The following is a 22,381-nucleotide window of genomic DNA, read 5'->3' on the forward strand; positions in this document are numbered from 1 at the left end:
ATGGCCAGCATCACCCAGCTGCTCGACGACCTGTGCGAGGCCCTGCTGCCGGCTGCGAGGGCTCACCTGGGCCAGCGCAGCCCGAGCCGCAGGAGGGCGAAGCAGAGCCTCAAGAGAGTGGCCTACAACGCTCTTTTCGCACATCTCTTCCGAGAGGAGACGCCGAAGCTGCAGCCCGACCTCTCGAGTCTCCCGGTGAAAAACAAGATCCTCATGCTGTCCTTTGACTTGAGAGTGGGTGGCCTGGGCCCCGAGGCTGACCGTCTGGAGGAGCTTGTGGAGAAGCTCGAGGCAGACCCGTGCTGTCCGCTGGTGGAGGTGGGGTCGGCCTTGGACCTGCTGGTTCAGCTGGCGGGCAGTGGGCCCCCTCAGGTCCTGCCCCGAAAACGGGACTACTTCTTCAACAACAAGCACGTCGGGAGAAACGTTCCCTACAGCGGCTACGACTGCTACGACCTGAGTGTGTTCGAGATGGACGTTCAGTCTCTGATCTCCAGAGAGGAGTATTTGTGTCAGGACATGATCCAGAAAGCGCTTCAGGTGATGGAGGCGGCGCCGGGCACCGGGCTGCCCACTGCCCGGCTCTTCTCATACGGTGACCCTTGTGGAGACAGGTTCGAGAGAGACACCCGGGTCTCGCTCTTCGGAGCCCTTGTGCACAGTCGCACATACGACATGGATGTCCGGCTGGACTTGCCCCCGGTGCCAGACAGCGCAGACCTCGCTGGACTGGCCATCAAGGTGAGGGCAGCTCTCCTGCCTCCGCTCCTGGGGCCTTTGGAAACGCCTCCTTTGACCTGGAAGGGGTGGGACAGCTCTGGAGTCCAGGACACGTGGTTGAGCTGTGGTGAGGCCAGGACGCCACTGCCCACTGGTAGGCCCAAGCAGCATGCTGCTTTTCATGCTTACGCACAGGGCGTGTTGTTGTCACTTATTCCATCCTCTAGAGGTGCCACTTAAACTTAAGTTAATTAATATGAAATAAAAAGTGCAGTTCCGCACTGGCCGGTTTGGCTCAGCGGTTAGAGCGTCAACCTGCGATCCAGAGAGACCTGGGTTTGGTTTGCGCTAAGGGCAGGTACCTCAGTTGCAGTTTGTCTCCGGTCCTGGTTGGATCGTGTAGGTGGCAGCCACTCGAAGTGTCCCTTTTACATCGATGTTTCTCTCTCTCTCTTCCTCTCTCTCCCTCCCACTCTGTCTGAACAAAAAATGGAAAAATGCCCTCGAATGAGGATAAAAAAAAAAAAGTCCAGTTCCTTGGTCACATTTCAAGTGCTCAGTAGCAAAAACATTTGTTTGTACTATACATACAGTTTTATATACTTTTTTCCACCTGTAAAGTGAGATTTTTTCCTACATTTTTTGTTGTTTTTTTTAATCCTCACCCAAGGACACTTTTCCATTTTTTTTTTTTTTGTTCAGATAGAGTGGAAGGGAGAGAGAGGAAGCGAGAGAAACATCGACGTGAAAGGGACGCATCGAGTGGCTGCCACTCACATGACCCAACCAGGGCCCGGGATAAACTGCAACTGACGGCCGTGCCCTTAGCGGGAACAGAACCTGGGTCTCTCGGGACCGCAGGCTGATGCTCTAACTGCTGAACCAAACTGGCCAGGGCGAGATTTTTCCTACATTGTTAAGTAAGCCATCATTGGACTTTATATTTTGTGGTTTTATGAATGTTATTGAAAGCATGCACTATCATTGCTCCCTCATTCCCTTACTATGAGACATTTAGGTTATCTGCAAACATAAACAGTGCTGTTGTGAACATTTTTTTAAAAAAATATGTTTTTATTGATTTTTTTTAGAGGGAGAGGAAGGGAGAGATTAGAAACATCAATGTGAGAGAGAAACATCAATCAGCTGCCTCCTGCACGCCCCCGACTGGGGATCAAGCCTGAAACCCCTGGCATGTGACCTTACCGGGCATCAAACCAGGACCTCTCAGTCCATGGGATGATGCTCAATCCACTGAGTCGTGCTGGCTTGACTGTCACAAACATCTTGATGTGCATGTATTTTTCGGACTCTAGTATGATTTTCATGCTGGGTTCCCTAAAATGGAATTTCCAGATTGGATGCATTTCATTGTAAGTTATATTGAGGCTTACGTGGTGTATGAAGTTGGAAATTGATAATCTTAGTAAATTAATTCCTTAAGTGATTTAATGGAGGGAAAAATACTCTGTAGTACATACATGTTCAAGAAAAACAGGAAACATTCTGCAGGGCTTTCCTATTTGAGTAAATGTGTGGAGAAGTCCTGGGATTTCCATCACACGGGTGAAACTTAGACCTAAAGGCACATGTGGTGTTTCCTCCTTCCCCCTGGTCTCCAGGTGCCTCAGAGTGTGGATCCGTCTGAAGATGAGGGGTTCCAGTCAGCATCCAATTTGACTCCCGACTCCCAGTCTGAGCCGGGCACAACCCCAGAGATCGACCCATGGGACGCCGTGCTCACCTATGAGGCCAGCAAGAGGAGGTGCTGGGAACAAGTTGGCTGGTACGTGTGCCTTTGCCTCTGCAGGCACTGCCCTCCTCTGGCTCGTGAGGTGTCTTTACCCAGAGAGCCCAGGTGGCTCTGGCAGAAGCCGCCGTGACGGGACCTGGAAGTTTCCATCAGGCTGGTGCACAGACTTGTCTTTGTTCTGGGAATTGAGAGAAATGCTTGGGGGCCAGGACTCAGGGCTTCATGGAGGTTCCCACTGTGCCAGCAGCTCTGCAGATCCCGCTTTCTAGGTGGAGCAGTCACTTGCACCGAGTGAACGTCCTTACCCTGCGGGCTCCCATCCGAGGTGTCTGAGGGCGGCCTGGCAGGCGGTGTGGTCGGGGCTGGGGCTGGGTGCTGACAGGGGAACTTACTTCATGCCCACTGTTGTTCACATCTGGAAGGATGAGGGGGTGCCCTCCGGCTGGTGGTTGTGGTCACAGCATGTTTCCTTGATCGCTGCTCCTCCCGGTCCAGGGGCCTCTGAGTCTGCAACGTGCCTGTGTCTCGAAACCTCCTGGAACGGGGATGGAGGCCTTTCACTCTGGTTGGCTCTCTGAATCTTGAGAACCTGTTTCCGGTTTAGTCCCAGCTGTCTCCTCGTTTCCTGCTGTGGGCAATCGAGGAAGCTGCATTCCTACCGGAAGCAGAGCTCCCTGTCCACACACAGCCCCGGGACTGTAAACTCTGCCCCTGCCTTGTTCTCTGGAGGACCCCCTGCGCTTGCCGAGGGCGGCTGGTCTGCAGGACGCCACCCATCCTGGGGAAGCTGCTTCCTTCTGTGAGGGGCTGAGTTCTCTGTGGGGATGAGTGGGGATTTGGTGGGCTTTTCTCCCTTGGCTCTGAGTCCTGCGGGGCAGGGTGGTGCTGGGGCGATCCTGCAAAAATGGGGCAGAAGCCATGTGCTCCCCCTGCACTTGGGTGATTGAGAGCGATGGGAGGGAGTGCAGTACGGTGCTTTGTCAGGGAGCGTTGTGACTTGAACGAGTTCTGAGATGTACTGTTCTCGAACCCTCTGCACCGTGCCTGAGGTGGAGGGAAATGTGCTGGGGTCCAACACCGTCCACACAGAATGTCCTACAGCTTGGAGCTTGTTAACCTCCCAGTGGAAAATGACTTTTTTTTTAAAAATCCTCACCTGAGGACACTCTTTTGATATTTTGTTCAGATAGAGTGGGAGGGAGGGAGGGAGAGAGAGAACCGTTGACATGAAAGGGACCCATCGAGTGGTTGCCACCCGCACAACCCAACCAGGACAAACTGCAACCGAGGTACGTGCCCCTAGTGGGAACTGAACCCAGGTCTCTCCGGACCACAGGCTGACGCTCTAACCACTGAGAAAAACTGGCCAGGGTGGAAAGTGACTTTTAAAAAAAATACGTTTTTATTGATTTTAGAGAGCGGAAGGGAGAGGGAGAAAGAGAGAAACACCAATATGAGACAGAAACATTGATCGGTTGCCGACGGGACAGATCCCACAAACTGCACATGTGCCCTGACTAGGAATGAACCGGCAGCCTTCTGGTGCACAGGACAATGCTCAGCCACTGAGCCGCACCAGCCAAGGCGAAAAACGACTTTTGTCTTTGAAAAATAAATGCCACTTTTTGATTTGCTAGACCTAAAAATGAGTTTTTGAGGGGAGGAGAAAAGAGTTGGTCAGGGGTTGAAAATGAAAAGAAACATTTCAGAAAGGCCTATATTCCCAGGCTCTGTTTATTGAGAAATTACTTTTCCAGTGGCTTTTATTAAAAAAAAAAATTTTTTTTTATCTTCACTCGAGGACATTTTTATGCATCTGTCTTCAGGTAGGGTGGGAGGGAGTGAGGGAGGAAGAGAGAGAGACAGAAACATTGATTGGTTGCCACCTGCACGATCCCAACCAGGGGACAAACTGCAACTGAAGTACATGCCGTTAGTGGGAACTGAACCTGGGACTCTCTGGTCCGCGGGCCTGTGCTCTAAGCGCTGAGCCAAACCAGCCAGGGATTTCCAGTGGATTTTAAAAGACAGTTTTTTTCATATTTTTCAGTAGAGGTTGATGGTTTTCAAAGGAATATTTGAAAGACCCCATGTTTTTGGCTGATTTTGAACGATGTGACTGTGCTGGGTGAACTCTCAGCACAGGACTCACGGGAGGCAAAGCCTCTGGCGGCCGCCCTGTGCCCGAGCCGCAAGGCCCAGTTGCCTGCTTTGTGCAGAAAATCCATGAGACTTTGCTCTGTCCCTCCTTTGTGCGTCCTTCCTTTTGTGTAAAGAATAGGTCACAGAAAGTTTAACACTTTTTAAGGGCACAGCTCAGCGGCATGGAGCACAGAAAGTTTAACACTTTTTAAGGGCACAGCTGGCATGGAGCACATTTGCACTGTTGTGTAGCCTGGGACCCCCCCCCCCCCCCCGCCTCACCCCACACCACCGCCTGCTTTCTGACTCTGCCTATTGTTGGACCTCCTCGAAGTGGGATCTACAGTATTTGTCTTTCTGTGTCTGGCTTATCTCACTGAGCACAATGTCCTCAAGCGTCATCTTCCTTTTGAAGGCTGAGTAATATTCTGTTGTTGGATGGATGCCATGTTTTCACATTCATTCATCTGGAATGGACACTCGGGCTGCTTCCACTGGGCTGTTGTGAATATGCTGCGTGCACCTGGGCGTGCAGACCTTGTGCTGCTTTTCTTTTCTTTTCTTTAAGTATTTATTTAGGATGCCGGCCTTTTTTTTTAAATTTTTTTTTTCTTTCAATTCTCACCCGAGGATATTTTTCTTTTCTCTTTTTATATGGAATGCTTCACAAATGTGTATGTCATCCTCACACAGGGGCCATGCTAATCTTTTCTGTATTGTTCCAATTTTTTTACTCTATGTACTGCCGAAGCAAGCACTCGAGGATATTTTTCTATTTATCTTCATATAGAGTGGGAAGGAGAGAGAGGGAGAGAGAAAGAGAAATATTGACATGAGAGGGACACATTGACTGCTTGCCTCCCGCATAACTCTGACTAGGGCCAGGGACAAACTGCAACTGAGGTACATGCCCTTGGCCAGAATTAAGCCCGAGACTCATTGGTCCACAGGCTGATGCTCTAATCACTGAGCCAAACCGTCCAGGGCCAGTCTTTTTTTATTATTTTTTTAATGTTTTTATTGATTTTTTGTTTGTTTGTTTTGTTTTGAGAGAGGAAGGGAGAGAGAGATAGAAACGTCAGTGTGAACCCGGCTGGTGTGGCTCAGTGGTTGAGTGTCAGTCCGTACACCAAGAGGTCACCAGTTTGATTCCTGGTCCGGGCACATGCCCAGGTTGTGGGCCCAATCCCCAGTGGGGGGCGTGCAGGAGGCAACCAGTCAGTGTTCTCTCTCATTGATGTTCTTATGTCTCTCTCCCCATCCCTTCCTCTTTCTCTAAAAATCAATTAAAAAAAAAAAAAGGAAATGTCAGTGTAAGAAACATCGATCGGTTGCCTCCTGCACACCCTGTACTGGGCATCAAGCCCGCAACCCTGGCATGTGCCCTGACCCGGGACCTCTCAGTCTAAGGGACAACGCTCAATCCACTGAGCCACACCAGCCGGGCTGTGCTTGTTTTTAACATAAAGATACATTGTGGGTGAGGGGTCGTCCTGAGGACCACAGTGTGCACTCAGTGGGTGCTGGTGAGTGAGGACTCAGTGAATTGTCCCGTCTGTCCAGACGGGACCCAGCGAAGCCTGCGCTGAGCCCGCAGAGCTGACTGAGAGGCTGGTGGCTGGTCGGATACACAGCTGCTCTGTATTTCTTGGAGGTTTTGTCGTAGCGAGTCACATTTCCTGCCCTTTGTTCATGTGGTTGAGGTCCCTGTGGCTCTGTCTCCACAGCCCCCCTGGCCACAGAGAGGAGCCCTACCTCACGGAGGCAGGAAGGGACGCCTTCGACAGTTTCTGCCGGCTGTGCCAAGGGGAGCTGCAGATGCTGGGCGGGGGCCTGCCCCAGGCCGAGAAGCCTGTCTTGGTACAGGAGTGCGAGCTGGTGAAGGATGTGCTGAACGTCTTGATTGGGGTCGTGTCTGCCACCTTCCCCCTCTGCCAGGTAAGGCAGCGCTGGCACTCAGTCACTGCACCAGCGCAGGGTTGGTGCCTGGCCCTGCCCGGGCACTCCACAGGGCGGGAGGAGGCCAGTGCAGTGAGTGGATGGCCTCAGACCCAGCCCAGCGCCAGGCCAGGCGGGCCTGCAGATCAGCCCCAGGCCACTGCGGCCACGTGCTTCTCGTTTCAGTTCTAAAAGCGCTCACTCACTGATGTCCTTTCACAAACTGAACGAGAGACATAGGGTTGGACCCACCATTGCCTTGCCCTTCCCCCCAAGCGTCCTGCATGAGGCCAGCACAGACTGGCCTTCAGGAAGGGCCACACGGAAAGGTGACTGTCGCTGGCCTTTCTCAGATTGTGGACATTCCCTGGCCAGGAGCTGGAGTTCACCAGCACTTGGCACTCGCTGGGCCTCATCTATGAGAGTTGATGGAAATGAAGCCTTTCGCACAGGTTCTGCTGGAGCCGCCTCCTTCCGCTGAGGGCCCAGCCTCTGTCTCCCGTTCTCATTCCACAGCCGCTCGGGCACACTCGGGGGCTGCTGCTGCGGAGGGCCCTCCTCTGCAGGCGGTTCTCGAACCCCATGTTCATGGCCTCAGTGCTTTGTTACATAACTTGAAAGGCAGGCACCACCTCGCTCTGGCTGGTTGGCTGGTTGGCTGGGCCTGTGCACCGAGAGACACTGGCTCTGTTCCTCGTCAGGGAACATCGTGTCGGTCTTTCTCCTTCTCTCTCTGAAAAAGCAGTAAAAACCTATCTAAAAAATAAATAAAAATAAGTCAATAAAAATTAAAAAAAAATTTAAAGCGTAACGTCTTAGCCAGTTGAGTTACAGACCAGCGGCATTAAGCACATTCATACTTACACAGCCGTTACCACCATCACGTCCAGAACTTTCCGTCTTCCCACCAGAAATTCTGTCCCCAGTGGACACTGACCCCCTGCCCCAGCCCCAGCCCCACCATCTACTTTCTGTCCCTATGAGTGTGACTCCTCTGGGTGCCTCATGTCGCTGGACTTCTGTGTCTGGCTCATTTCACCGAGCACAGTCCTTGAGCTTCACCTGTGTTCTTGCGCAGGTCAGAATTTTCTTCCCTTTAGGAGTGAACGATACTCCATATATGTACGGACCATGTTTTGCTTATCCTTCGCCCATTGATGGACACTTGGGCTGCCTTTGCCCCGTGGCTGCTGTGGGCACGGTGACTCCCTGTTCGGGTCCTGTTTTCACTCCCTCGAGTACATGTGGGGCCCAATGCCCCAGTCCTGTTCACTGGAAAGACTGTTCTCCCCACTGAGTGGTGGGTTTGAAACATAAGGGTGAGCTTAGGGTGCAGGAAGGGACGATTGCGGTCACTCATGGGGTCAGTTGTCTGGGCCCCCAGCATTTCTCAAAGGGGACTTCGCTGGTGGGGCTGCCGCATCTCGCATTGCCCGCTTTCCTTTCCGATTCCAGCTCTTGTGTCGTCCCTCCTTTAAGTCGTCTTTTTCTCTTAGCCCTGCTGAAGGTTTGTTGATGTTGATCTCTTCAGGGAACCAGCTTTTGGCTTCATGATTCTGTCTGCTGTTTCCAGTCTGTTGCACTCACCTCTGCTCATCTTTGTTTCCTTCCTGCTGCTTTGGGTTCAGCTCGCTGCTTTTTGTAGTTCCTTCAGGTGTGCGGTGCGGTCACCTCTCTTTGACGCGGTCATTTGGGCTGTGCCTCTCCCTGTGACACGCTGTCACCGCCTCATTGTGCTGTGTCGCCGCCCCTCGGGCTATCTTTGCTCTGGCTGCAGGCCGTGTGGTGGGAACGAGCTGTGCAGATACCGTGTGCATTGTCCATACTTCTCCCATACGACCCTGGGAGTCGGTATCTTCTAAAGCTCCCACCCCCAAGAAAGCTCTTCTGGATGTTATTTCGTGTGGTGTGGAGGGCGCCCTATCTTCCTGCACCCTCCCCACCGATGGCCTGACATTTAAACATATTCTTCAGTGGGGTCAGTGAAAAATGACACCTTGTTTCTGTATGTTTTCACCACTAGGGGTGGGACAGCTGGGTCTGCTTTATGGGCCACCTGCTTTTTGCCTTTGGAACTTCCTGTTCACGTGTCTTGGGTTGGTTCTCAGCCTTGGGCTGTCTGGGCAGAGCCGTGGTTGGGTGCATGGGAAGAAAGGGTCTTGGATGTCTGGCCTCAGTGCCCTCTCCTCTGTCCTCTCCAGTCGACTCAGGCCTTCATCGTGAAGCGGGGCATCCATGTGTCGGGAACGTCCCCCGAGAGTATCAGCAGCCTTCTCTCGGAGGTGGCCGAGTGCGGGACCCACTATGCACGCCTGAGCCACTTCTCTCTGCAGCCTGTGCTGGACGCCTCATGCAGCAAAGGCCTCGTGTTCCAGGTAGGGCCTCGGCCTCCTGGGGGGCGTCACAGCCCTTCCTGAGAACTGTGCACATGTCTGGAAAGGGCCTCAGCTCTCGCCCAGCACCACTGAGACCCTTTTCCTCGTAGCGTCCGAAGTTCGTTGGTTACCCTCCAGGAACAGTGTTCCACCATCGTCACTTCACGGGCAAACACGTTTGGGCTATGCCATAGTGGAGGCAGATGTGGACCACATTTGAGGGGTCTGGGGCAATGGCCAGGTGGTGAAGGTGGGCATGTTCTGCTATCCCCACCGGGTCCCCAGAAAACTGCATGCAATTCACACAGTGGATCCCCTTATTTGGTGAGCTGAGTTCCAGGAGCTGGGACTGAACCCGGTCTCCCTGAAGGCCTTCCCGTTGTTCCTGCACTGGGTACAGTCCCCCAGGACAGCGAGTGTGGCTTCATGGGAGGGACAGGCATCCAGCTGAGCAGGGCATTCTGGGAGCACGGACAGGGGCCTTCAGGGAGGAAGGTGGCACTGGGCTGCGCAGTGCCTTTACGTATTGGCGTTATAGGCAGGTGGTCGGGGTGACACAGTGAGGTCCAGGTACAGACTTGGCCCATGGAGAACAGGGCTGAGCACGGGGGCAGAAGGAAACTGACACAGGCAGACACCCTGCTGTTTGGGACATGAGGGCAGGACAGCTGTCTCCTCACTGGTGCCGGAGCATTTCTTACAGACATGCTGTGAAGATGTGAGCTGCGCTGGGACCATGCTGCTGCGGCCCCGCCCGGCATGCATGTATCGCTGAGAGTTAGCCTCCATGTGCAGTGCCAGCCCCCCTTCCCAGAGTCCCTCCGAGCCACACTGTGTTCTAGTTTCCTGGTGTGCTGGTCCGGCTGCAGGGACAGGATCTGCAGAGGGCCTGGGTCCTTGCTTCCAGCTAGGCTGGGGTGTCTGGGTGTGACCCACAGGTGCCTGTTCCTTGAGAGATGGAGCCCAGGGTTAGGGGACAGCAGCTGAGCCCTTTCCCTGGCACCAGTGCCCCCTGCCAAGCCCCGAGCTCTGTGGCTGAGTCTGCCCAGCCACCCTCCTCTCAGTCACCTTGCCCACTAGGCCTTCACCAGCGGCCTGAGGAGGTACCTGCAGTATTACCGGGCTTGTGTCCTCTCCACCCCACCCACTCTGAGCCTCCTCACCATTGGCTTTCTCTTCAAGAAGTTGGGCCGGCAGCTCAGGTGAGCCACAGCACAGTGGCTGAGTGGGGAGGGCTGGTGGGGGGGGGCCTAGAGAACAGCCCTCCTGACAGGTGTCCGGACAGCTCTTGCACCAGCTGAGTTCATCAGGTGCTGGTGCTGTCCTGCCGTGGTGGGGCTCCCCCTGAGGGCACATAAGGGCCCACAGACCTGGCTCCGGGCACTCAGGAAGCAGTTAGGTAACCCAGGCAAGTGTCTGTCAGCAGATGCTGCCTGGAGAAGAGGGAGGGGCTTGGGGCCCTGGGGAGGTGGGCTCAGGGGGAGAGGAGGCCTTCCAGGCAGCGGGGAAGAGTGTGGAGGCCCCGAGGGCTGGAGAGAGGGCACAGTGAGGGAGGTGGGGTTGGGGTTGCTGTGCTGCTGTGTGGACTACAGTGCGTGGAGGGTGAGGGGTCTGAGGGGCTTAGCAGTAACCTAGGCCAGAGGCAGCGGCGACCTTGGTAAAGTGGGGCTACAGGAGGGACTCAGGTGCAGGGGAAGGGTCAGTGCTCAGTGATGGGAGCCCTGGCCGAGCCTGCAAGGAGGTGGAGGTGCATGGGGTGCCCGTGTGGGGATCCGGCAGGAAGCTGGGATCTGAGATCCAGGAGGTGCAGCTGGTTTTAAAGCTGGAGCAGGAAGATGGGTAGGGAAGGGCCTGGGACAGGTTCTGCTCACCTGCTCTCACCGGGCCTGGGACAGGTTCTGCTCACCTGCTCTCACCGGGCCTGGGGGCTCTGAGCACCTACTTACCATCTCTCACCTGGCCTCTCTGTCTAGATACCTGGCTGAGCTCTGTGGTGTAGGCGCCTGCGGGGAATCCAGGGCTGCTTTCCCCACTGTGAGTTCTTCGGGCTCCAGAAAGGGGGGCGTGGCTGAACGTGACCTCGGTGGGCTGCAGGGTCTCCTGTGCCCTGCGCACGCATTGAGCCCCTCCCCTTGCTGTCTCCAGGGTGTGAAGCTGCTCTCCTACCTCTACCAGGAGGCCTTGGATAACTGCAGTAATGAGAACTACCCAGTGCTGCTGTCCCTGCTGCAGACCAGCTGCGAGCCCTACACACGGTGGGTGGGGGTGGGTGGGTTAGGGCGCGGAGCGTGGAGCGCTGTGCCTGGAGCGCTGTGCGTGGGTGGGGGTGGGTGGGTTAGGGCGCGGAGCGCTGTGCGTGGGTGGGGTGGGCTGCACAGTCTTAGCAGAGTTGAGATGCATTCCCTTGTCAGACCTGCTGAGTCAGGAATGTTCAGTGGGGAGAGGGAGGGCATAGTGGGGGTTTGGACTGGGCTCCCTAGGCAAACCCCTCCACCACCTGGCTGCCACGCCCAACCCGGTGCTGCCATCCCACCTCAATGCTGGCCGGTCCTCCCTGCCAGGTTCATCTACGACTGGGTGTACAGTGGGGTCTTCAGAGATGTCTGTGGGGAGTTCATGATCCAGGTGAACCATGAGTACCTGGGCTTCAGAGGTAAGTGGCTGCTAGGCGGGGCCCCCACACGGCCGGCAGGTCCACACAGCCTGGGTGCAGGCCGGCCTTGTGTCCTTCCCACGCTCAGACAGGGCTTATTGGACCCACGGCTACGCGCTCATTTCCAAGGAGGTGGAGGACTGTGTGCCCGCGTTCTTGAAGCACATTGCTCACGATGTCTATGTCTGCGGGAAGACCATCAACCTGCTAAAGCTCTGCTGCCCCCAGGTGAGGACGGACCCCCCTGTTTCCCGCAGTGTGCTTGCCCCTGGCCCTGCCCTCCTCCCTCGGAGCCAAGGTCCGGATCTGCTATCCCTGGTCCCCCTGAGATCTGGTCTTCTGTCTGGGTCAGCATGTTGGCGCTGGGACCTTGGTGACTTGTCCCTCAGTGTCCCCTGAAAGTCTCACGAGCAGCTATTGTCTCGGCACGTGTTCAAAGATGGGAGTGAAAGCAAAGGCCAGGGGGCAGTGGGCCCCGTCCTGGGGCATGGCCTGTGGTGGGTGGGGTGTGACTGTAAGAAGAGGGACCAGGCTGGTTCAGGGAGTTGTGTCTGGAGCAGAGGCCTGGGCAGAAGCCTGTGCCAACATCCATGTGGCCAAGCAGGCCCAGGGGGCAGCGGTAGGTGTGGGTGGACAAGCTGCCTTTGCAAGGAGGTGCTGTCTGACGTCTGAGCAGAGAGGCAGGTGGCTGGCCAGGTGGACTTGGGGCTTCCAGGCACAGGGACAGTGGGCAGAGGCTAGACCAAAGGGCCAGTGGGGGCTGTGCAGGGTCAGGGCAGAGGAGTGGTCAGGCCCAGCCTGAGGCTGATGGGGTCCCTCCAGTGCTGGGCTGAGAACCGACTAGAGCGGCCAGAGCTGGTGCAGGGGCTGTGCAGTTGATCCCAGGGGCTGCCCGGAGATGGGCTGTGGAGGGTGGGGCTGGCATGGAGCAGGGTCAATCTGTCCTGTGTGGGCTCCCCTCAGTGCCTGGCCCTGTGGTGAGGGAGCCCAGGACCTCCAGGTCCTCGAAGCTTTTTCTGAAGGTCATCTGTGAGGTCAGACCTGCCTCTGCTGCAGGGAGCCTGGGCCTGTGGCTGTGCAGAGACCCCACGCAGCCTGTCTGGTGTTCTCGGAGCCTTGGAGGGTGTCATCCCGTTGGCTGAGGAATGAACTGTCATGTGGGTGACCAGAGCACGGAAGCAGAGGCCACGTGTCACCAGGCTCACAGTGGGGTCTCCCTTGGCAGCATTATCTCTGCTGGTCCGACGTCCCTGTGCCCCGGATCTCGGTGACTTTCTCCCTGGAGGAGCTGAAGGAGATTGAGAAGGACTGTGCCATCTACCTGGGGCGCATGGAGAGGGTGGCGCGCCACAGCTCCATCAGCAAGGAGGAGAGGGTTAGAGCCACAGCCCTGGGGTCCCTCACACCCTCCCCCTCCAAGGGGTGCTGGGTGTGGGGCACGCGAGCCGGTGCTGCCCCTGGCGTTCTCTGGGGGGTGTCTGGGTGGGGCATGCCCTGGGCAGGGGCTCCCCCCTCTCTCCTCCGGGAGCTGGCTGGGTGCTGGAGAGAGCTGGCCCTCCATCCCCATAGGGGCCAGCTGGCTCAGGCCTGGATCTCAGCCTCAGATCGCTGGGCAAGACCCTGCCAGCCACCTAGGAGCCAGGCTTGTTACTGTTTAGGACAAGTCACCTCCCCCTCACAGCTTGGCGCTGTCCCTGGAGGGGTCCACCTGGGGTCTGAGCAGCTGCATAGTAGCCATCCAGCCCAGGAGAGGGGACGGAGTTGGGATGTGTTTACTGGTGGTCTTTTTCCAGGAATTACGAATGGAAATTGCTAAACAAGAGTTAATCGTCCACGCCCGAGAAGCAGCATCCAGGGTCCTGAGTGCGCTGAGCGGTGCGTGTGGCTCGGGTCCTCCCTCTGATTCTGAGGGCGCCTGTTGGGGCCTCCTCATCATGGCACTGTCTGTCTCCATGCAGATCGGCAGATGTCTGAACGGATGGCCTTGGACGCCAGGAAGCGAGAGCAGTTTCAGAGGCTGAAAGAGCAGTTTGTGAAGGACCAGGAGGTGGGTGGGCTGCGGGCCCTGGCGGGGCAGGCATGTGGGGCAGGCCCGTGGGGCAGGTTTAACAGTGAGGCTGCATGTGGGTGTGTTGTACAGCGACGCCGGGCGGCCAGGCAGGAGGAGCTAGACGACGACTTCAGCTATGCGCGTGAACTGCGAGACCGGGAGAAGAGGCTGAAGGCCCTGGAGGAGCAGCTGGAGAGGAAAGCGAGGTAGGGTGGCCCAGGGCAGAGTGGTCACGCTGGGCTGACCCTCAGGTGAGGGACGGTGGGGGCCTGGTAACTGGTTTGATCTTAGTGATGGTCATTTTACTTATTTGGAAAATTTTTAAGTAGTTGTTTCTACTCCAAGCATCCATTTGGCCTCAGTACCTCTGGACATATCCGTTGGCGTGTCCAGGTGTCCTCAGCTGCCCTCAGAATGTCTGCTCGTGGCGGGTTTGTGGGGATTGGAGCCTAGGCAGGTCCACGCACTGCTCATGCCTGCTCTTCGTCTCTTAAGTTAAACAGCTCCTGGTCGTTCCATTTAACCTGTTCTCAGCCAGACAGGTGGGCATCTGTCCAGCACATCACCTGACATTTGGTCTCACAGGGTCGAGCTTCTCTCACCCTCCCCTGCATCTCCCTTACGCCGGGGGCAGAGCTGGCCTCTCGAGGGGGCCTTTGTGGGAGCGGCTGTCCCTTCCTGCTCGTGGCCTTGGTTGTCCCAGCCTCAGCTGCTGTCTGTAGAGCTGTGATCTGGAGCCAGTGTGCGTGCACACGTGTCTGTGTCTGTCCACACGTCTGCATGCATATGTGCATGTCTCTGTGTACGTGCACACGTATATGTGTGGTGTGTGATGTATGCCCATGGGTGTACGCGTGAGTGGGTAGATGTTATCTCCTTCCTTCCGTGCAGCTGAGGAAGGAGGCTGCCCCCTAGAGGACCCTTTGCTCAGGCGGTGTAAGGACTCATTCTGGTGTTCAGTCCAGGGACATCTGCCAAGCCCGGGCTGGGCGCCTGCCTCTGGTGGGCAGGCTGAGCAGCCTGGTGAGGCCCCTGCAGGAGCTGTGGCGTGCAGAGGGGCCAGCTGGTGGCCTCGGGAAGGTGCCAGGCTGAGCAGACCACCTGCCGGGCCTCTGTCATGGAGAGCCATTCCTGTGGGGAAGCAGCTGGACAGTGGGGTGGCTGGTGACCAGTTCTCTCTGGATGTTGGTTCAGGCAGGCGCTGGTTGACCATTATAGCAAGCTGTCTGCAGAGGCAGCTCGCCGAGAGCAGAAGGCGCTGTGGAAAATCCAGAGGCACCGACTGGCGAGTGCGCGGGCTCGCTTTCTCCTGGAGGATCAGGAGCGCATTCAGGTGCGTCGGGCCAGCTCGTCCCTGGGCTGCGAGGGGCTTGGGACCCCCAGAGCTTCCTGCACGCCTGTGTGCTCTTCTAGGGGAGGGTTGAGAGCTTTCCGCAGTCGCTCGGAGATGTGGCTCGGGAGAGGCTGTGAGAGCTTTCTGTAGGCCGAGAGCAGGGCGCTGCAGTGCCCGTCTCCACTGCTGCTGCTGTGGCCGGTGGGCGCGCACACTGGGCCAGGCGATTGGGGCTGTCGGGTCCACTCCACCCCGCACAGCCGCTGCCTCACCTCCTGCCAACTGGATTTCAGGCCATGCTGAAGGACCTGTCCGAGGGGAAGCCCCCTCAGCCGCCGACCGTCCTGCCGAGTGCAGGCTCCCAGGTGAGGGGCTGGAGCAGGATCCGGGGCATGGAGTGTGGGGCTGAGTGGGGTGCCCAGACCCGTGCTGCCCAGGGAGCACAGATGGGTTTTGATGCTGGTTATAGAACTGAATTTGGGGACAGCCAGATAACCAGAAGGACCAACATGCTCTTGTGTTTCAGGCCTTGTTTCCAGGCCCCGAGCGCCCTGATGGAGGTGGCAGCTATGATTCTGGGCACGGGGCCGCCTGGGATGGCCCATGCAGGCCCAGTGAGCTGATGCCACAGCCCCTCGAGCCTCCAGAGCTGGGAGCAGGCCCGCAGCCAGGGCAGGTGGAGGGGCCAGGGCCATTCTCTGCAGGCCTCAGCATCCAAGATTTCCTGCCCACGAGCCAGGGTGCTGAGCAACCTGTGGATACTGGTATGGCCCCCGTCCTGGAGGAGGCACTGCAGACCATCGGCTCAGATCTGCCCCCCTCGGCTTCGTCAGAAGCAGCAGGCACAGGGTGCTCTGGGCCACAGGAGTACGATTTCAGAACTGTCCTGAGGCCATCTGTGGTCACCTCGACCCCAGGGCCTCTCCAGGCTGTAGGTGACAGGAGCAGCTTGGACTGCGAGGGGCTGCAGCTGTGGGGGGACACTCACGTGCCACTGGATACTTGTGTCCCAGACGGGCAGGTAGCTCTGCCTTACCTACACCCACCCAGGAACAACCCCCTGCAGGAAGGGGGTAGCCAGGCCATGGAGCAGTCCTGTGGGCATGTGTCTGAGGGTGGTGGTCTCACTGGGAGTTTCGCTTCCAGAACAGCCCCCTCCCGGCCACTGTGGAATGTTCATGGACACGTGTCTGATGCCAGCATCAGGGTGGGGGAGAACATGTGGGATGTGGCCCCCTCCCGGCCACGGTGGAACGTCCACGGACACGTGTCTGATGCCAGCATCAGGGTGGGGGAGAATGTGTGGGATGTGGCCCCCTCCCGGCCACGGTGGAACGTCCACGGACACGTGTCTGATGCCAGCATCAGGGTGGGGGAGAACGTGTGGGATGTGGCCCCCTCCCGGCCACGGTGGAACGTCCACGGGCACGTGTCTGATGCCAGCATCAAGGTGGGGGAGAACGTGTGGGATGTGGCCCCCTCCCGGCCACGGTGGAATGTCCACGGGCACGTGTCTGATGCCAGCATCAAGGTGGGGGAGAACGTGTGGGATGTGGCCCCCTCCCAGCCACAGTGGAATGTCCATGGACATGTGTCTCAGTCCCAAGTAATACTAGGAGTCCCAGAGGAAGCCCAGCCTGATACACCCAGGCCCCTTCAGAGCCCCCCTGACCATGTGTCTCAGTCAGGCCTCAGCCTGGGAGCACAGAGTCCTGCCGGGGAATCTGAGTCACAGCTGTCAGAACTGGCCTCAGACAGTTCCGACGCTCAGGGGGCTGGCTCTGGCTCCAGGGAGGAGAGTGGCCCCCAGCCTGAGCCGTCTGCTGTGGCCAGGACCAGTGCTCTGGAAGATGGCATCCCTGAGGAGTCAGGTCAGTGGGACCTCAGAGTTGACCTGTCACTGATGGTATCTTTGGGTCCAGGACGGGGAGGAAGGGAGGGCGAGAAGTCTGCCGACCTGGGGACTTGGGAGGTGCTGCCCCAGAGCAGGCACTCACTCCGGACCCGTTTGTGCCACTCAGGCCCGGGGGGGACTGGAGATCCCGAGGACTGCTCTCCAAGTCAGCCTTCAGGCTCACAGGTCAGGGCAGATGAGGTTGAGGGGTCGGGTGGGGAGCATGCACTGCTGGCCACCCTCCCCACCTGGCCTTGCATGGGCAGTGAGCCACCTGCCTTTCCTCTTTTGGATAAGGGGAAGGGACAGGTGTCTTGAGGCTGGGTTGTCTTAGGAAGGCGCAGCCTCCCAGAGCAGCCCAGGCCTCCACGAGAAGGTGGAAGAAGGTGCAGTGGCCGGGCGCCAGGGCAGGGAACAGGCCTACCTGGCCAGCCTGGTGGGACAGTACCGACTGGACCAGTACCCGGATAGCTACGAGGCCATGTGTGAGTATGCAGGCTGTGGTGGGCGGAAGGGCGGTCCCGGAGGCTGGCCCCGGGGTAGACTTTTTTTAGGCTGTGTTCACCCTGCAGCAGAGCCTCCTGTCGCTCGCCTCCTACACCACGGGCTTCCTCGGGCCTTCGCCCTCCCTGAGGACACCCGGGGCCCCCTGGACACGGATGAGACCACGCATGAGACCGCGGTGCAGCTGAGCGAGCTGCTGCCGCTGCCGGTGCTCATGAAGCACTCTGTCACCGCGCCGCTGGCAGCGCAGTGAGTGCCCGCCCGCCCCTGCTTGCCCCCCCCAGCCCCTGCTTGCCCCCCCAGCCCCTGCTTGGCCCCGCCCCCTGGCAGTGCTGACCCCAGGTTCCTCCGCCAGCGTCTCCCTGGTGAACAAGGCTGCTGTGGACTACTTCTTCGTGGAGCTCCAGCTGGAGGCGCACTTCGAGGCCCTGCGGCACTTCCTGCTGATGGAGGACGGGGAGTTTGCACAGTCCTTGAGTGACCTGCTCTTTGAGAAGGTGAGCAGGGTGGGGACGGGGGCGGGCTGTGGGGCGGCGGCAGGACGGGACTGCCTTGGGACCTGCGTCCTTTCCTGCAGCTGGGCGCGGGGCAGACGCCGGGGGAGCTGCTTACCCCGCTGGCGCTCAACGCAGCGCTGCGCAAAGCTCTGCAGCACAGCCTGCACGGTGACTCTCCGCTGGCGGCCAACCTCTCCTTCGCGCTCAAGTTCCTGCCCGAGGCCTTTGTTCCCAACGCTCCAGACGTGCTGAGCTGCCTGGAGCTCAGGTACAAGGTCAGTGGAGTCAGGTGTGGACGGGGTGAGCTGGCGGGTCTGGGCTGTCCCGCCAGGTGCACTGAGCTGCCCCCCGCAGGTTGACTGGCCCCTCAACATCATCATCACCGAGAGCTGCCTGAGCCGGTACAGCGGCATCTTCTCGTTCCTGCTGCAGCTGAAGCTCATGATGTGGACGCTCAAGGACGTTTGCTTCCACCTGAAGCGCACAGGTGAGGCCCGCCTGAGCCCACACCCTTCAGCTTCCAGTGGTGGTCACTGTGGCTGCTAGGTGGCAGCTACTCCTCTGCCTTCTGTGCAGCCCTGGTGAGCCCTGCAGCTGGCTCCGTGCAGTTCCGCCAGCTGCAGCTGTTCAAGCACGAGATGCAGCACTTCGTGAAGGTCATCCAGGGCTACATCGCCAGCCAGATCCTGCACGTCACCTGGTGTGAGTTTCGGGCCCGGCTGGCCACAGTGGGCGACCTTGAGGAGATCCAGCGTGCCCATGCCGAGTACCTGCACAAGGCCGTCTTCAGGTGAGGCGGGGGCACAGGGGAGGTGTGGGCGTCAGGGATGCCCGAGGCCAGGCCACCCACCAGAAGCATCGGCCCTTGCTCCCCAGGGGCCTGCTGACAGAGAAGGCGGCACCTGTCATGAACATCATCCACAGCGTCTTCAGCTTGGTCCTCAAGTTCCGCAGCCAGCTCATCTCCCAGCCCTGGGGCCCTGCCGGTGGCCCCCGTGGCGCCGAGCACCCTAACTTTGCCCTCATGCAGCAGTCCTACAACACCTTCAAGTACTACTCCCACTTCCTTTTCAAAGGTGAGCTGTCTTCCACTGGAGGGCAGGCTTGGGGCAGAAGGGGAGGGCCCAGGGGGGCCTCACCCAGCTACGCTCCACCCCTCCCACAGTGGTGACCAAGCTGGTGAACCGAGGCTACCAGCCCCACTTGGAGGACTTCCTGCTGCGCATCAACTTCAACAACTACTACCAGGACGCCTGAGGCCCGCTCTGCGGTGAGCGCGCACCCACCTGGGCTGGGGCAGAAGGACCACACCGAGATAGATGGACCTTGAAAGTTGCTGGTTTATTTAGGGGCTGGCTCCATGACAAGCAGGAGCCATGCAGCACTGGCCCCTCCCAGGCTGCCACGGTGGGTTGTGGCTGCTGTGTCCTGGGCCCAGTTCCTCTGCTGAGCTGTCCTTGCGTGAAGCGGCGTTTTCTGGGGAGTATGTTGGTTGCGGGACTGTGCTGGGCTGCTGAGTCCGTGTCAGACAGAGACAGGTCAGGTGCTGACTGGACATCTCTGTCGTCATGGAGAGGTGGGTGTGTGGGGTGGCTCCGCTGGCTGGACGTGGCCTCATGGACTCAGCATGACTTGGGGCCCTGGGGGCCTCCCGGTGTGGAGGCCTCCAAGGCTGTTACGAGGATCACGTCACACAGAGCTCCACTGCCCAGAGCGGGGGCTTGCTGCTGTAGGAGCCCCGCCTGTCTGCTGCCCTGCTGGCCCCCTCAGGCTCAGGGGCCTCGAGCACCTCGGTGGCCTCCCCCTCCCTGTGGAACGGGGCCTCCAGGAGCTTCAGCACCCGCTGCACCTGGAGAGGAGCAAGGGGGGTTGATGAGGATGTCCCTCCCTCCCTGGCCTATCCCTGCTGCAGGACCCAGGGACAGAGGAGGGACTAGCACATCCTTACCTCTGAAAAGTCTCCGTTCTCGGCAGCCGCGATGGCGTTCTGTGCGATGTAGTTCCGCAGGACGTATCTCGGGTTGCTGGCACGCATGGTGCGCACCCGCTCAGCCTGCCAGGCAGCAGCGTCACTGTCACCTTCCCTGTCCTTCTCCAGCCTGGTTCTGGAATCACAGCGAGCCCGACTTTGCAGCAGCTGCAGTTCCCACTCCCGCCTCCACTCGGCTCCCGGGAAGACGGTGCCGTGGCAGCTGGCTGGCCTCACCTGTACTCCTGGAGCCAGTCAGCCCAGTGGCCCCTGTTCCTGCTCAACAGCTCAGCGGGGCTCAGCTGCTCCAGCCGCGACTGCTGCTCCACACGCTCCAGCTCCTTCGTGACATTGGCGCGGGTGCCAATGAGTGCGAAGAGCTGCGGGTTCGACTGCGCCAGCATCAGCATCATGGAGAGCTGCCTAGGGAGGGGAGCGGTGTGAGTGTCCCGGAGGCTGCAGCGTCTCCCCACTGGCTGTGGACCCTAGCCTGGGACTATTGGACACTGTGATGATGGCTGTTCTGGAGGAGGAGGAAACGGCCTCAGCTGCCTGCTGCACCCCAGTGGATGAGGCAGATACAGGCCACCGACCAGCTCTCCACCCTGCTGAGCAGAGAAGTCCCTCCACAGGGCAGGGTGCAGCTGTACCCAAGGCCAGATGCCACAGACAGACTTAGGTGGACCGCTGGGGTGGTTTAGGAGGGCATAAGCGTACCTGGGTCCCAGAAAGACCAGTGATTGGTCACCATCTCTCTGCTGCCTGGCACCCATCTCTGTCCCAACCCAGCACTGAATTCCTCTGGGAGAAGGTCACTGCTGTCAGGGACAGGTCCTGCTAGCTGGTCCTCCCTGTGTCCTAAGAGCCTCAGCCTGCTCCCTACGCTGCTGTGTTAAACTCCTCTCTGACCACAGTCTGTTGGCTTATTTATCAAAACCCTCAACTGTGTCCAGCTTGTGAGGCTCAGTTGCTGGAGTATCAACCTGTGCACCAAGAATTTGTTGGTTTGATTTCTGGTCAGGGCACACGCCTGAGTTGCAGGCTTGATCCCCAGTAGGGCGTGCAGGAAGCAGCCCATCAATGTTGATGCTTCTCATCCGTATTTCTCTCTCCCCCTTTCCCTTCCTCTCTCTCTCAAAAAACCTGCACCCACCCTGGCCAGTGGGGCTTGGTTGGTTGAAGCCTTGTCCTGTGCACCAAAAGGTGACAGATTTGATTTCTGGTCAGGGTGCATGTGGGAGGAAACTGATGGATGTTTCTCACACTGATGTTTCTCTCTGTCTCCCTCTCCCTTCTTTTCTCTCTAAAAGTCAATAAAAACAACAACAACCAAAAAAAAACCCACAGCCACACACCCCGTGTCTTGTCCTGAGTGTGGACTGCACGCTCTTCCCAGTGGGAGCCAGTGCAAAGACATGGCCTAGCGGAACCAAGGGCCCACAGGCTCTTCCTGGGCAGAGAGCGCTGGTCTGTGAAGCCTCCCCAGAGCAGAACCCACCCTCCCCCAGCCTGGGCCCCCAGGCCTCCCCATACCAATTCCTGGGAGTAGAGCAGCTGCCTGGGTCCCCAGGTGTCCAGCATCCCCCGATGTGCACACCCCCCAACATGCTCTATTCTAAATGTTTCTCCCTTTCTGGAAACAAATTCCAAGGGAGCAAGACCCGAGTACCCACCGGGGATCCATCTGGGGTCGGAAGGCGAGCCTCAGCTCCTCCAGGGAGGCGCACTGTTCAGTCAGTGAGCTCAGGAAATCGTCCAGGCCCCGAGACTCTGGCCCCACTGGGAAGGAGCTCAGCAGGTAGAAGGTGTTTGTGAAGTCGGCACCTGAAACATGCAGCTGCTCAGGGTGCTGGGGGCAGAGGTTAGGCCCTGCACTTCCCTCCTGCAGCACCGTCTACTCAAAGACTGACCCACGAGCCCCACGCTGCATCAGGGCCAGGGCCTCCTGCTCCAGCCTGTTCCTCAGCCCCTACCCACCTGCCACCCAGCTCAGCCACCACTCTGAACCAGGCAAGCCCTCAAGGCCTCCAGCCCCAGTTTCTTCATCTGTAAAAAGGGTACAATAGTGAAGGCACTGGGGTCAGCCCCCTGGCCCTCAGGAGCTGTAGTTTCCACATGCCACTGAGACACAACCAGCAGAGGGGGCAGCACCCAAGGTTGCAGTTCGACTCCTGGCCCTAGTCAGGGTCCTACAAGAGGCAACCAATCAATGTCTCTCACACTGAGTTTTTCTCTCCTTCCCACTCTCTCTAAAAAAATCAATGGAAAAATATCCTCAGGTGAGGATTAACAACAAGAAAGCAAATGAATTTAACTCCAATCAAGCAGAGATGGGCAGAACAGACTAAAACAAGATAGAACTACACTGGCTCTAAGATTCCCGACAGACTCGAGCACACCCTGCGCATGCAAGTGGGGCTCTTGCCGCCTGAAGTGAACGCTGTATGTCGGTCACAGCAACAAAACATCTCAAACCCAGTTACCTCACTGACACCTAATGAACTAGAAAGAGAACAAAACAAGACCAAAGTTAGCAGGAGCTAAAGATCACAG

The 22,381-nt window shown here is 58.0% G+C and overlaps 2 protein-coding genes and 1 non-coding gene across 5 annotated transcripts in view; 1 reads left to right on the forward strand and 2 right to left on the reverse strand.

The window, feature by feature from the left end:
- On the forward strand, window positions 1–20,072 carry TUBGCP6 (tubulin gamma complex associated protein 6). 3 transcript variants are annotated; one of them, XM_036278253.1, is made up of 26 exons: window positions 1–741; window positions 2,343–2,506; window positions 6,343–6,553; window positions 8,755–8,928; window positions 10,009–10,130; window positions 10,902–10,962; window positions 11,074–11,183; window positions 11,490–11,581; window positions 11,670–11,809; window positions 12,807–12,956; window positions 13,375–13,456; window positions 13,540–13,628; window positions 13,722–13,837; window positions 14,826–14,964; window positions 15,258–15,329; window positions 15,491–16,835; window positions 16,986–17,044; window positions 17,193–17,343; window positions 17,431–17,611; window positions 17,718–17,859; window positions 17,940–18,134; window positions 18,214–18,346; window positions 18,436–18,649; window positions 18,736–18,935; window positions 19,025–19,129; window positions 19,958–20,072. In XM_036278253.1, exons 1-25 carry the CDS (start codon window positions 1–3, stop codon window positions 19,114–19,116), a joined length of 5,175 nt encoding a protein of 1,724 aa, XP_036134146.1. In that variant the 3' UTR covers window positions 19,117–19,129; window positions 19,958–20,072. The 3 variants fall into 3 exon arrangements, with proteins under 3 accessions (XP_036134146.1, XP_036134145.1, XP_036134147.1); XM_036278252.1 differs by lacking the exon at window positions 19,958–20,072 and having other exon boundaries at window positions 19,025–19,191; XM_036278254.1 differs by lacking the exons at window positions 1–741; window positions 19,958–20,072 and adding an exon at window positions 811–874 and having other exon boundaries at window positions 19,025–19,191.
- LOC118641203 lies at window positions 5,264–5,373 on the reverse strand. The gene has a single exon (XR_004961565.1). It is a non-coding gene; the product is annotated as a U6 spliceosomal RNA (small nuclear RNA).
- Window positions 19,182–22,381, reverse strand: part of SELENOO (selenoprotein O) — a 14,750-nt gene continuing 11,550 nt past the window's right edge. Inside the window, exons 6-9 of the mRNA XM_036278271.1 lie at window positions 21,502–21,652; window positions 20,066–20,251; window positions 19,808–19,964; window positions 19,182–19,708 (exon numbers count right to left, since the gene is read on the reverse strand). Coding sequence (XP_036134164.1) covers window positions 19,535–19,708; window positions 19,808–19,964; window positions 20,066–20,251; window positions 21,502–21,652 — 668 coding nt within the window. The 3' untranslated portion in view covers window positions 19,182–19,534. The remainder of the gene's footprint in view (window positions 19,709–19,807; window positions 19,965–20,065; window positions 20,252–21,501; window positions 21,653–22,381) is intronic.

This window comes from Molossus molossus, unplaced genomic scaffold, assembly GCF_014108415.1.
Source record: "Molossus molossus isolate mMolMol1 unplaced genomic scaffold, mMolMol1.p scaffold_m16_p_26, whole genome shotgun sequence".
NCBI classification, from domain to species: Eukaryota; Metazoa; Chordata; class Mammalia; order Chiroptera; family Molossidae; genus Molossus; species Molossus molossus.

Bases quoted from the DNA above. Each gene is read 5' to 3' on its own strand.
- TUBGCP6 (XM_036278253.1), top strand. From the start codon at position 1: ATGGCCAGCATCACCCAGCTGCTCGACGACCTGTGCGAGGCCCTGCTG. The intron at 742-2,342 runs GTGAGGGCAGCT...CCTGGTCTCCAG, and splicing joins TCGCTGGACTGGCCATCAAG to GTGCCTCAGAGTGTGGATCC. The intron at 14,965-15,257 runs GTGCGTCGGGCC...ACTGGATTTCAG, and splicing joins AGGATCAGGAGCGCATTCAG to GCCATGCTGAAGGACCTGTC.